This window comes from Nannospalax galili, unplaced genomic scaffold (assembly GCF_000622305.1).
Source record: "Nannospalax galili isolate Female #2095 unplaced genomic scaffold, S.galili_v1.0 scaffold1448, whole genome shotgun sequence".
Taxonomy (NCBI): Eukaryota; Metazoa; Chordata; class Mammalia; order Rodentia; family Spalacidae; genus Nannospalax; species Nannospalax galili.
In genome coordinates this window covers 1,051,648-1,065,593 of record NW_008358646.1, presented here as the reverse complement: position 1 = coordinate 1,065,593, position 13,946 = coordinate 1,051,648, and the positions used below count along the sequence as shown (strand labels likewise).

At 47.9% G+C, this 13,946-nt stretch overlaps 2 protein-coding genes across 9 annotated transcripts in view; one reads left to right on the top strand and one right to left on the bottom strand.

Moving 5' to 3' along the window:
* The window catches only part of Tom1l2 (target of myb1 like 2 membrane trafficking protein), a 153,326-nt gene extending 151,437 nt beyond the window's left edge, over window positions 1-1,889 (bottom strand). For all 8 annotated transcript variants that reach the window (XR_003847612.1, XM_008821975.2, XM_008821976.2 and 5 more), the window contains exon 1: window positions 1,740-1,889. Coding sequence is in view for 7 of the 8 variants with exons in the window: in XM_008821975.2 (XP_008820197.1) it covers window positions 1,740-1,791 (52 nt within the window). In the remaining variant the exon portion in view is untranslated. The remainder of the gene's footprint in view (window positions 1-1,739) is intronic.
* A 356-nt stretch (window positions 1,890-2,245) lies between these two features.
* Drc3 (dynein regulatory complex subunit 3) overlaps window positions 2,246-13,946 on the top strand; it is a 48,580-nt gene continuing 36,879 nt past the window's right edge. Inside the window, exons 1-5 of the mRNA XM_008821974.2 lie at window positions 2,246-2,380; window positions 2,895-3,001; window positions 7,158-7,322; window positions 10,661-10,777; window positions 12,365-12,531. Coding sequence (XP_008820196.1) covers window positions 7,163-7,322; window positions 10,661-10,777; window positions 12,365-12,531 — 444 coding nt within the window. The 5' untranslated portion in view covers window positions 2,246-2,380; window positions 2,895-3,001; window positions 7,158-7,162. The remainder of the gene's footprint in view (window positions 2,381-2,894; window positions 3,002-7,157; window positions 7,323-10,660; window positions 10,778-12,364; window positions 12,532-13,946) is intronic.

Genomic DNA, 13,946 nt, shown 5'->3' with positions numbered 1-13,946 from the left:
GTTTTAATCTGAAGAAAAAGAAAAAGAAAAGCCTCCTTAGGAATCAGAAAGGGAAGGTTCAGTTTTAGCATTCAGGCTTTGAGTGTTTGTGGCTTTCTAAAAGGCCTTGAATATGCTGGAACCATCCAGTCCCCCACCCAAAGAAGCACCAATGGAAGCATTCATACCTCAATCTGTTTGTGGTTGTAAGAGTGGCCACCACCATGTTCAAAGGTGTCCAAATTCCTGCCAAAACGGTCACTTAGGCCCTTTAGCCTTGGGTTAATTTGGGGGGGGGAAACATGACCCTTTTTTAAAAAAAAAAAAAAAAAAAAAAAAAAAAAAAAAAAAGACAATGTACAATAAAGGAAAGAAAGGCCCCTAAATGACAGTTAGCCAACAGAGAGTTCACAGCCCCCCCCAAAGGCTTAAAAGTAACCAGAAATACATATGCAAAGTATGAAATAAGTAAATCTCTACTGCCTTCACCATTCAGTTCAGCAGATCATAAAGACAGTACAGATCCCTGTTTATAAAACATACCTCCGACCAACCTGGAGACCCAGTTTTAAAGAAACTAATCAGCATTCTCAACTGATAACTTGGCATAAGAACCTGCCTTGGGTGAAAAGGCAAGTTGCTTGCTTATTATTATTTGCAGTGCTGGAGATCAAACCTAGGGTTTTGTGTGTCCTAAACTCACACTCCACCTATGCCCCAGCCTGCAAGTGGCTTTCTCAGTAAGGAAATCCCACAGTAGGTACTTTGTTGTTCTTTTGCCTGTGCTTTTCCCAGTCTGGCATGCTGCCCATCTCTGGCTCCCTTTTCTGTCAGCCCAGAGGCCCCCTCTAGGACCAATAGTAATGCTGAGCACTACATTATACTGCCAGCAAGATTTCAGCCTTGCCAGTTTAATACAGTATGAGAACCGGAGTCAATGTGAGGAAACACTGAATAACAAAACTTTGAGACTTGAAGGGTCCCACCACATTTCATCTCCAAACACCTCATGGGACAGGAGACCTTCAAAACAGAAAGGGTGCAAGGTCAAGAGGAGAGTCCCTGACAAAGTCACTACTGGAGCCCAGGTTTCCGGGTTCCAATGGCATGCTCATCATTAAACACGGCCTCCCTTCTTTCCTAGGAGGCTCCGTAATCTTGCCATCTCCCTATGAGACAGTCACCTTCCCTCAGCGCCTCCCCCATTCCAGTCCCTTCTACAGCATGGTTGAGTTGCAGCTCAAATTAGCAAGTCGGGGAGCATGGGGCATCTTCTGGGAGGGTGCCCAGTCTTAGAGCCGCTGGTACCCATGAACAGGGACAAGGGTGGAAGAAGGAGGTGACATTCCACAAAGGCTCTGGGAGAACTAGGCCCGGGGAGCAGTAGCACCAAGACACCCGCCTGGTTAAGGGTGCTCGCGTGACAGCTCCCAATCTGCAAGGGTAAGCAGCCCAACATGGGCACCACTTCTAGGGAGAGCCCGGAAGGGCTGGGTCCTGAGGGATAGGATGCAAGGAACCTCTCTGAGTCCAAGTTGTGGCTTTGTCCAGGGGTGCCTCCGGGCAGGCTGAGATGACACCAGTGTCAGGCAAGAGGCTTCACCACAAGGGTGCCCGGTCCACCTGTGAGATAATACCCCTTCCTGGCAGAGGCCCACCCGCACGTGAGACTGCACGGGTGCCCGGCGCAGGCCCGCGGACCTCACCAACCGGGTCCACTGCCATGGCTCCCCGGACGCCTGCACCACGCGCGACCTTACCGAGACACTGCCCTACAGGGGTGCTGAACGGATTCCCCAGCAGGAACTCCATCTCAGCGGGCCTTGCTCCACCCGGACGCCGGTGGCCGAGGTCCGCCCGGACTGACACCAGCCCTTGCCCCACCCTCTGGAACGCCCGAGCGCCGGCCTGACCTCGCCCTCCGGGAGCATCTCCATTGGACAGCGTCTTCCCAGCCCGCCTTCGATTGGACCGCACGCTTCTCTCAGTGAAGTCCCTCCCGCCCCGCGGCGTCTGATTGGGCGCTGAGCAAGCTAAGTCCCAGACGTAGCGGCACGTCGCGGGCCCGCCTCCGAACGATTGGCCGTGCATTTTGATTCATTGGCTTGTTGGTCAATCTAGAAAATCCTTACTATTATTGGGTAAAATACGTGTCAATCATTTAGATAGGCGGGCAGAGTGGAGGCGTATCTAGAACTTGACGTGCATAGACGGAGAAACGTTTGTTTTCTGCCGGGCTGGTTGGTGTCAGAAGCGTTTGCCCACCCAGAAATATAGTCACGTGATCTATCAACTTTCACCCCGGATATCTACTGCTTGACTTCCCCTTAGCAACTGAGTGGCGACGCTTCGTTCCCTAGCAACCAGGCGAAGCGTCTGCTGCAAGGGAGCGTTTAAGAAGGTAAGAAGCCAGAGTTGAGGCTCCAGAAGGACTCCAGAAGCAGAGATTGCACGCCTCAATCCTTTCCTGTGACTCTTTTCTGAGGACTCTGACCTGGCCCTTCTCGTTTGTAAAATGAACCGTGCACATGTCCTTAGCCAGTCATTTTACACTTGCACTGAGACTTATCAGGCCTTTGGAGGAGAAAACTGCTGAGAGCCTTCAGCAAGCAAAAACTATTCGAAAAAGGGTCTGTTCCCCAGTTTCCTGGCCTGTTCGGTTTCCTAGAAAAAGAGGTACCCCGTCCATTGATAGCTCTCTCTAAAATTATATCCGATCTCTGGCCTCACTTTTCCTATCTGGAAAATAAGGGCCCTAACGACCCCCTTTAATGGCTTCCAGAGTTGACATGCAGTTAAACAATTTGTGTGAACTGAGGGCAAGACAGGAAGCCAGTGGTTTCTTTTCTTATTATTTTGTGGCCAGTAAGATCTATATAGTTTTTCAGATCAATTGACCCAAGTTGTTTTCCCAGGAAACCCTGGACCTTTTTCTCAGTGAAGAGACTGCCTGGTTGATTTGTATGTAAAGCTTTCTGCTGCTTCTCCTACCTCTGTTCTTCACCAACGACACTATCATCAGGCAAGTCAACTGGGTCCCCATTTGGGTAAATTACTGATATTAGCCCCAGAGAGGAGGATTGTTTGGGTCTTGTCCCAGAAAATCTTTGAGGAACATGAACTATGACAATGGTTGTTCCTGTTTTACTGGGTACAATACAGCAATGATTAGAATAGGTTCTGCTGTTGATAGAGGCCATGCATTTTAGTTAATCTGCACATTGGTCAATCTAGAAAAGCCTTGCTGTTAGATCACAGATCCTCTAGCTGTAGTTCTCTGTTCCAGAAATCAGGCGATGCCCCCCACCCACTTTTCTTCTTTCTTAAGGTCAGCTACTGAGAACTGCTGTGGCCTTGTACCTCTCACAGAGTTCTCTCCTTTCCACTTGCAGTTGTGAGCAAGCCCAACTCCCCCTGATACCTGGGCAGAGGCAACCTTGAATTGCAACTTTACTCTCTTGTCTAGGGCCTTCCTCCATTCCAGAGGCCAGGTCAGGCCAGGTCAGTCTAGGTCACATGCTTTGGAACTAACCTCACCGCCCCCCCAAAAAAAGGAAAATCTGTAAGAATCAGAAACTCCCTTTGTTCTCAAGATCTGAAGGAGCAGATGAAACTGAAAGGTCTGTCACTACCTTCGGGACCCCTCATGGCTGCCTATAACCATAAGCCTGTAACTTTCCTAATAAGGTTCTTCTGAAAGGTAATTTGTCTCAGCTTTCCTGTCCTACAGCCACCCTCCGCCCCTTCTAACACTATTATTGGACAAAAGGTGAGTCAATCACTTGGTTTGGGCATAACTTTTCTAATTAGCTTCTGTCTCAAACTGGGGATGAGGAGCTGGAGAGATGGCTTAGCAGTTCTTGCAGAAGACTTGGGTTCAGTTCCCAGCATCCATATGGCAGCTGACAACTGTTGGTAACTCCAGTTCCAGGGTATCCAATGTCCTCTTCTGTCCTATCTGGGCATTGCACAACACGGGTGCTCTTACATACATGCAAGCAACGCATACATACACATAAAATAAAAATAAATAAGCCGGGTGTGATGGCGCACACCTTTAATCCCAACACTCAGGAGGCAGAGGCAGGCGGATCTCTGTGAGTTCAAGGCCAGCCTGGTCTACGTAGTGAGTTCCAGGACAGCTGGGGCTACAGGGAGACCCTGTCTCAAAAAGACCAAAATAATAATAATAACAATAATAATAATAATAATAAAATAAAATATTCAAACTTGGGATGATTAGTCCTATCTATAAACTAAGTTCCTAGAGATGTCCCAAACCCACATATTACAACCACTCACTTTAACTTCACGCCATTTTTTTTGAGAGAGAGGGTCTCACTATGTAGCTCTAGCTGGCCTGGAACTCACCATGTAGATCAGGCTGGCTTTGAACTCACAGAAAAATGCCTGCCTCTGCCTCCCAGGTGCTGTAATTAAAGGCAGTGCCACCACGCCTGGCTAGCCTCACTCCTTTTGTAATTCTCAGCACAGTAACAAGAAAGAGCTTTTGAAAACTAAAATGTGATCAATCACTGCCTTATAAGCCCTAAGAGCATTCCAGCCACCCTAGGGTAGTGAAGCGATTCCTGCTTGCTTCTGTGGCTTGCATCTTCTCTCCTTCTCAGGTCCTCACCATGCCATTCTTTTTACCTGCTTACCTATTTATCCTTCAAATCTCTGTGTCCCTGACCAGGCATACTGCACCTAATAAGTGCTTTCATAGTTCCCCACACCTACTAACTTGACATTGTTTGTAAATATATATTGGTATGATTATTTGATTCATGTCTGTATTATTCCTAGAATGTAGCTGTTATTTAGTACAGACGTGTAAATACATGATCTTACAAAAATACAGGTTGGAGGACTTATTCATCTGACAAGGAAGAAAGCAAAGATTTAGGCTGGTGAAGTGATTTGCCAAAAGATACCCAATAAGAATCAAAATCCTGCCATGGGTGCTTAATGTTTAGCATGGATAATATCAATCCCATACTGCACAGCAGCTTCTGGACCTGACTGAAAGCAAGCTTGACCTGTCACAGTTAATGGACTTTAATGAAGTGAGAGGGATGACATGTCAAAGTTTTGACATCAAAATTGAGTCGTTTCTCAAACTATAACACCTTTAAAAGAAGCCCCAAATACTTTTCAGATAATATCTGCCAAATGAAACACATTATAAAACACATTAACATTTCCCCAAAGGTCAGTTTGGTGATAAGTTACAATAAACCTCAAGGAAAATCATCTTGGAAGAGTAAGGAGCTGGTGAGGGCTAGAATTGTCCTGGGAGGTTGAGTCAATCACCAGAAGAAGAGCCAGAGTGGAGAGAGTAAGAAGACAAGGCTGAGGTTTTGAAAGACATATGCCCAGACAGTGAAGAAGCAGGGATCGTGGAGAGATATAGGGGTCCAGTGTTATGTGACTTTTCCTAGAGATATGTGCACAAATATCTATTCACCCCAGGTTGGGGTGCCAATGACAGGCCAAATAAATGACCCCACTCAAATATATCTTAGTGAACCAGTGAGTTTTGGGGGATTACTTACAGAAGGATGGGTGGCTCAAAGGCAGCTACATCATTGAAAAGCTCACGCCAGCATGGGGTGACAAGACATGAAAGTTACATCTTGGAGCTCTATGCCTAACTTACAAGCAGCTCCATCACAGAGAGTCTTTTCTTCCCAGGCAATTGTTTACCCCTTATATAACCTCTTGAAATAACCTATTAGACTTTCACATAACATCTGCCAAATGTTGAGTCTTATGAGTCTCTCTCCTCCCATCAGGAAGAAATGTTTTTAATTCAAAAGAAATGGTTACACAACATGGAATGGGGAGGAGAAGGAAGGACACACTAGAGTTATTAGCCTTGGGACATTTGATCACCGGTAGTAGAGAGTGAAAGGTACATATTTATAGAAGCTACATCCAAATGAATGGTAGCCGAGGAAAAAAAGAGGCAATCTTAGAAAGAAGACAAATTATCAGCCATATAGGGCTTGTGGTGTTATCAGGAGTCTCTCTTGCAGTGCTTTGTGGAATGGAGGCAGAGAGGGGTGCCTCACATCAGGATGGGCAGGGCCACCGGGAAGAGAGAAGCAGGTGGAAGGAAAAGGGAGGGTGGACTTCCAGAGGGCTCAGGAAGCAGAATCCTGGGGGACTGACAGAAGCATATGGCTCCCTGCAGGGCCCTATGCTTCTAAATAGTCTGACCAAGAATGTTTGAAATGGTCACAGTGAGGTCTGAGCACCAAGCTTTCCAGAGCTGTGTCTCTGCCTAACATACCAGGCCAGGGATAGATAGCCTAGAGTATGACTAACACAATGCATAGGCCTGCTTTCATTATACTTCCCCAGCAAAGTCCTTTAAGCTATTAGCAGCTGAACCCAACTTAGCTTCAGTAACAGAAATTAATGTTGAGAAATACAAAATCACAGAAGAGGACAAAGATACACACAGGGCCTGGACTTAAGGAACCAGCAAGAAAGCAGTCTCTGTGTCTGTTTGTCCTTCATCTTTTTTCTGGACCACCCAGGGTCCCATCTCTACTTTTATTTATATACGCACCATATCCCCTCTTGCTCTCTGCCTACCCATGTGCCTGGCCAACCCTAGCTACATAGTTCCTCCCTGTCAAGCAGCCAGCTCTGTGGGCACTCATTCTGAGATTCCCCAAGGTTCCCATTTCTCAAGGGAGAGCATGAATGGCCATCTTGGGTCAGTGACTCTTCCACACATGACTGTCTTCCTGGAGATGAAGTACTCTCAGAAGTCTATTGTGAGCTGGCACCCTTGGCTGGCACTTCCAAGGAACACAGTCTGTGTCTGGGTATGAAGAGACCACTGTGAAGACAGAAACAGATTGGCCCCAAGAACACAGCCTTGCAGGGGCCTGAGAACCCCAGACTGAGGAGACCAATGTGGATACCTGCTCTGTGGGACCAGGTAGTGCCACAGCTGTAGTTGTGAGGTCAAGCAGTAAGCCCCCTGTGGAGAGATCTGGTGGCTGCTGGGAAGGCCTGGGGCAGCCTTCATGCCAGTGCATCCACCCCAAGGTACAGCAGGCCAGGGCTTGGGAGTGGGCAGCCCATGACCTTAAAAGAGACCTAACCCAGTTCTGCCCTCAAACCAAAGAAGCAGTCTGTGAAAGAAGAATGCAATTTTTCAGGGAAGATGAGCTGGCCTTACGACTCAATGCAGCTGAAAGTGATGGATGACAACATGCTCAAGGTAGCTGTCGGGGAACAGGGTCCTCAGGAAGAGGCCGGGCGGCTAGCCAAGCAGGAGGACATCCTCTTCAAAGATGTCCTGTCACTGCAGCTGGACTTCCAGAGTAGGTATCCTGGATGTCAGGGGTGGGACTTAGGGTGGGGTAGGGCCTCCCTGACTTTCTCTGCCCTAGTTCAAGCCCCAAAATTCCACATAAAGTGAGGTCAAGGAACCCACATTGGCATTAGAGCCCACCAGGCATAGGAGCAGGAGAAACATAGCAGCTCCATCCATCCACACTCATGATTCTGAATAAAAACAGAAAAAAGGTTAGATTCCTTGCTTTAAACCTAAGTGAACTCCAGAGACCACGCTCTCCATCATATGGTTCCACACTGGCGTCCTTGGAGTGGTAGACAGGACCAAGAAGACACTACATTGCGGGAGCCAGGGTGGGAGTGCTGGGAGAAGGAAGAGGAGCCAGCACTGGGGGAGTGGCTTGAGAGGAAGGGTGTCCCAAGAAGGGCTTAGAACAGCAAGAGCATGGAGGGCCCTGAAGCACCTGAGGTATGACAGGGCAGCCCAGCAGAAGACATGACTCAGGGACCTACTGCCTCAATGTCCCCATGTGTGAAATAGGATGCTAGTAGTTCCTGCCTCAAGTGCTGGCTGGGAAGAAAAGTGAGATTACATGTACATAGTGTCTGGATCATGCTGTAAGACCAATAAGTGTAAACCAGTGATCCAGGGCAGGAATGAGAGGGAGAAGAGAGCTTAGCTTTGTGCTGTAATCTCAACACTGAAGAGGCAGAGGCAGAAGGACCTCCAGTTCAAGGCCATCATGGGCTACATATTGAGAGCCTACTTCAGAAATACAAGGGACTAGGGAAGTAGATCAGTAGTAGAGGATTTATGCACAAGACTCTTTTCTTTCTAATTTTTAAAAATTTATTATTTTTAAATTTTTTATGTACATGAGTATATTGCCAGCATGCATGTGAACGCACCTGTGTCATGCAATGCCTCAGAGGTCAGAAGAGGGCTTCAGATTCCCCTGGAACTGGAGTTAAGGACGGTTTGCAACTGCCATGTGGGGACTCTTGATTCAATCCCAGCAATGCCGAAAAAGAAGAGCAGGAGGAATAAGAAGGGCCAGCATCATGAGCCCCCTGTAAACTAAACAGGTGAGGCCACAGAAAGTGACCTAGTGTTACCGGCCACAGCTGTCTCAGCATTCAATTAACAGCAAAGACGCAGAGCTCTATACCAAACACTAGGACCCGCAGACCTATGGGCAAGCGGACCTGGCCCAGGCCAGCTTTACATAACCCACAGGCCTCCCTGAGTGTGGCCTCTGGGAATGTGACCCTGAGCCGGTGTGGCCTCTGGGAATGTGACTGAGCTGCAGTTTCCCTGAAAGGATGCAGGTGGGGCTTCAGCACTTGGTCATTTACCTGTTGTTTCCTGCCTCCCACCCACAATGGGCATTCTACCTATGAGATGCCAGATGTTGTTCCAAAAGACAAAAAATCTTGCCTTCATGGAGTTGATATTCAAGTGGGAGAGACAAAAAGAGAAAATAGATTGTCACAGGTAATATGGACTGTGGGGAAAAATAAAGCAAAGAAAGGGGAAAAGGGAACTTAAGAGCAGGGTGCAGTGTTTCCAGAGGGCTTGCCAAGAAGATGACAATTGAATAAATACTTGAAGGAGATGAGTGAGGGAGCCATGTGGCGATCTACTGGGGAAAGTGTGAAACACAGGAGTAGCCAATGCAAAGGCCATGAAGCAGGCCAGAGCCATCTGAGCAGGCCTGAGGACAGTGTACCACTAGTCTCAGTTTTTGTTCTTGTTTTCTTGTTTGTTTGTTTGTTTGTTGTTGTTGTTGTATGACATGGTCTCCCTTTGTATCCCTGACTAGCCTGGAACTTGCCATGTAGACCAGGCTGGCCTTGAATTTACAGAGATCTACATACTTCTGCATCACAAGTGCTGGGATTAAAGGCATGTACAAGGATACCTGACTTGTTTTTATTTTTTAAGTCAGGAGCTCACTGTGTAGCCCAGGCTAGCCTTGCAATCCTCCTGCTTCAACCTCCTCATACAGGTGTATACCCCCGTGCCAGCCTCTTAATACTTTTTTTTTTTTTTTGTCTTTTTGAGACAGGGTCTCTCTCTGTAGCCCCAGCTGGCCTGGAACTTACTATGTAGACCAGTCTGGCCTTGAACTCAGAGATCTGCCTAGCTCTGCCTCCCGAGTGCTAGGATTAAAGATGTGCACCACCACGTGTTGCGGGGGACCTACTGGCTTCGGGGCAGAGGACTTGATCGGTGACAGAGTCTTAGACCCTGGGACCTGTGTCTTTCCAACAAGCCGATTTGTTTTAAAATTCAGATGGTTTTTATACATCCCAAGGAACTAGCAGTCACGTGGGATATGGCAGTCACATACAAAGATTTAGGGTACAAAGAAACAGGACATTTAGTCTGTTAGTTGGCACCAGAAGGATTCTTAACCTTTTACTCAAGGTTATCAATGCCCATCCAGTAATATTTCCCTTCTTTAAATGAGTATATACTAAGATTACAGTTTTGTAATAACTACAAAAGCAAATATATTAAGGGGCACATAACAGCAGAGCTATATGCAGCCTCTTGGGAAAGCTGGGAGGCACTGAGTTTACCCTTATTGGCCTCTAGAATTTTCCATATACAGTGTTTATTTATTTATATGTAAATGATGCTTCTAGTGACAGAAACCAAGCTCTGGCCTGGCCAGCTGACATGCCCAGGGGAAGAATGGCTACACAGTCAAGGTGGGGTCCTCAGAGCTGCAAGGTCCCCATGCTGCCATGCTATCTGGGTCCTGCCTCCCTGTTGTGTGAGTGATTTATCCCATACCTTACATGTGAACATTTGGGTTTTCCCTCTTGTTTTCTGCCCTCACATATCTATAGGTATTTCTATAGTGTATCTGGGGTCTGAGTTCAAGAAAATTGCAGGTCAAAGGGCACAGACATTGAATATTTCAGTAAATGTTGTCAAATGATTCTCCAAAGGTAGAACTAGTTGGCTGACCCTCACACCATATCTTGATTCTGTTTATAGAAAGCTGACCTCTGCTTGCAGCCTGTATTTCAAGGTGCAGTCTCCTCAGGAACCCCAGCCCAGTCCCAGGGGCAGTATGAGTGAGTGTGTCCTGCACTGGACAGGCCCAGTTTACCTGCACCCAGACGCCTGCTTAGCTCCATCCCTCTGCCCCCATGAACCTCTTTAGTCCTTCCCAGTGGCGCTGGGTGGCAGTGCTGATCCCACACTCATATGCTCCTCTATCTTCAGGTCCCCTGGGTACTCTAGAGCAGGAAGAGAGCTGTGGGCCCCCATATGATTACACTTGGGTTTGCCAGTACCCTGGCACAAAGCATCATCCTGAGTCAAGGCTGGCCCCTCTGACTGTTTCAGACATCCTCCACATAGACAACCTCTGGCAGTTTGAGAACTTGCAGAAGCTGCAGCTGAACAACAACATCATCGAGAGGATCGAGGGCCTGGAGAACCTCACACACCTGGTCTGGCTGGGTAAGACCTGGCTTAGGTCATTGCCTCCCTGCAGAGTAATCACAGTGACACTCAGCTGCCAGTCTGTCATTAACCCAGGCACAGCAGAAGCTCTATCTGTCAGGAGCAAGAAAGCTACTATCTGTTAAAAGCCTGGGGCAAAGCACAACAGAGATACTCTGCTCCATACCAAACAGAATTTTCTCTCCCACCTGCCAGCCTCTCAGACTGGTAGGCACAGGGGCATCCTTGGACTCACATTTCATCTAGACATGGATGGACAGATGGCCCTTGTAATGAGCGTGGCCTACGCATGCTTCACATGAGGCTGCTTGCTCCACACAGCATCCCCATCATAAAGATGAACAAACCAAGGTCAGCAAGTTAAGTGGGGGCCTCAGGCTCCTAGCCCAGCTCTGTCTGACTCTGGTGTTTTTTGTCTTCACTGCCAAGGTCACTGGGGGCCTGGCCTCTTAGGAGTCTTTACAACTAGAAGGGGCAGGGGAACATCTAAGGGGGAAAAGAGGACAGGCTCAAGAGCTTCTGAAATACTTTGTCTTATTTAGCTCCACAATGGTCCTAAATGATGATTAACAGCTGTTTCTATCCCAGGTGGTAGAAAAGAGAGCTGAAGCTCAGAGAGGCACAGCCACACAGTAGCAGAGCTGGGCTTATCCCACTCCCGTCACATCCCAAAGCACATGCTCTTTCATCTTGCCAGGCTGCTTCCTAGTAACAAGGACAACAAGGGCCATCAGTATAGTGTTCAGTCTCCAAAATGGTCTCAGCTATGGTTGTGCTGATATTGGAAGCCACAGCAACCCCACAGGCGAGGTTAAGGGACCACTTCACAGATACAACCCCTGAAGCTCTGAAAGCCCAACTAGCTAGACAGGGCTGTGTGTTACAAGTGGCAGAAGCAGACCAGAGCTGGGTCTTCAGGCGTGGGGCCCAGGCCTCCTGCCCTTTTCCTTTATCCCAGCACTCATTAGTGCTGCTTCTTGGGCTTTTGGGTCTATCTGCACTGCTAGGAGCTGACTAAGGCAGTAGTTCAGGTTCTGAGCAATGCCTCACTCCTGGGAGCCAGCAGGCCAACTTGTCTCTCAGAGTTTTTAAAACCATGGGTCCCACAAGCACACCTGTTTGCACACTCACCCAGAGAGAGACTGAATAGTGGACAGACTACCCTCCTGCCTCAAAGCTTCTACTTCCTGACTGGCTGAACAGAGTGATCCTAAGCCATCACCTGAAGGTGTTTTAAGAGGACATGCATACAAGCACTTGGCAGACAGCAATGCTAAACAAATAAGAAACAGTCTTGCTAGAATGCCCACAGGTATAAGGAAAAGGCCATCTCAAACTCTGCTCCTGATCTCCAGGGCACTGTTTCAGACCTGCTGACAGGGCAAGAAGGGTTCCCAGTCAGGAGGGTGACTAGAACTGGGAGGGTGATGGACACAGGAGGCTGCAGGGAAGAGTCCATCTAAGGCCCCTGAAAGCCTTGAGTTGTTGGACAGTAAATCAGTTCCTCCACTGAATCACTTCCAAGAAGCCTCCCTTAACTTAAGCAGTGCCCCCTAGAACCCTCAAAGCTCTCCTCCTTTTCAGATTTGTCCTTCAACAACATTGAGGCCATTGAGGGGCTGGATACCCTGGTCAACCTGGAGGACCTGAGCTTGTCCAACAACCGGATCTCCAAGATAGACTCCTTAGATGCCCTGGTGAAGCTACAGGTGCTGTCACTGGGCAACAACCAGATTGGAAACATAATGAATGTGAGTGCCAGGCCCAGAGACCCATGCTCACAAATGCTGCATGGCCTTGGGCTGTGCTGGAGCAGAGGTCTGTGGCAATGAACCTCCCTTTTGTTTGAAATGGTCATAAATCCAAATTACTCCACAAAGGATTTGAAAATATTGGGAGACTCTGCTTAACCCAACAAACCCCACCTCTGGGTACCAGATCGTGTGGCCTCTACTGTGGTCCCATTTCTGCCCTGAGCCTCATGCTCATATGGCATACTTTTGCTGAGGTGAAAACCTACTGAATATGGAACATTTGTCCTGTGCTGAGTGAGAGAGATGAAAATGTGTGGTCCCTTTGAGGGTGACCAGTCACACTCACATCGTCTAGACACAGGTGACAGGAAATCAGTGTATCTCAAAAAGCAGGAAAATAATTCCTGTGGGTAGTAAGAGGGCAACCTTGGTGCCAAAAATGTGTTGGTGTGACAGTGGTCATTGTTGGGAAGATGGGCTACACCTAGCACACCCCACAGTGGGCTCAAGTAGGGGACTGCAGGTAGAGGCTGCAGGCCTGAGACCCTGATAGTAGCCACTGAATGCTGTATCAGAGGTGACCCAGTAGCTTCTCCAGCCTGGCCACCAGCCCAAGGGTATCTAGTACCTTTTTTTTTTTTTTCGGTCTTTTTGAGAAAGGGTCTCCCTGCAGCCCCAGCTGTCCTGGAACTCACTATGTAGACCAGGCTGGCCTCGAACTCACAAAGATCTGCCTGCCTCTGCCTCCCAAGTGCTGGGATTAAAGGCGTGCACCACCACACCCGGCCTCTAGTACCTTTTAAGATTTCTTTTCTTCATAGTCAGTTGACCTGGCTTCAGGCCCAGCTATGTACCAGAATGGCTTAAATGAATAGAATGGGTGGGTCAGGCACCAAATTATTGCCCATACTTATGTCTATTCATCAAAGCCAAACCCAGAGGCAGTACAGTCCCTAAAGTTCACCTGCATGCCTGATGTGAAGATCTAAGGCTTAGTAAGATACAAGTTTCCCAGGCCTCAGTTTCCTTACCTGTCAAATAAGAGTGGCAAAAGCCCACCATCCCAAGTTTTGCAAATTTGGTTTGCGATGATGAGCAAAAGCACTCAGCACTTAGTTCAGGGTCAGGAGCAAGTCTGTTCCATTTCTCTCTGTCTCTCTCTTTCCTCCTCCTCCTCCTCCTCCTCCTCCTCCTCCTTCTTCTTCTTTTTTTTACGGGGTTTTGGCTACTCTAACATTCCCCCCTCTGAAGAGGTAACCCTAAATTTTTTTAAGGATTAGATACTAGCTCCCAAATACTTGCAACATTTTTGGCCTTTGGAACCGAGTATGTTGCTAAGGAGGCAGAGGCAGGAGGATCTGGAATTCAGGAATCACTGACTTTTTAATGACACATTGATATGCTTTGACCTT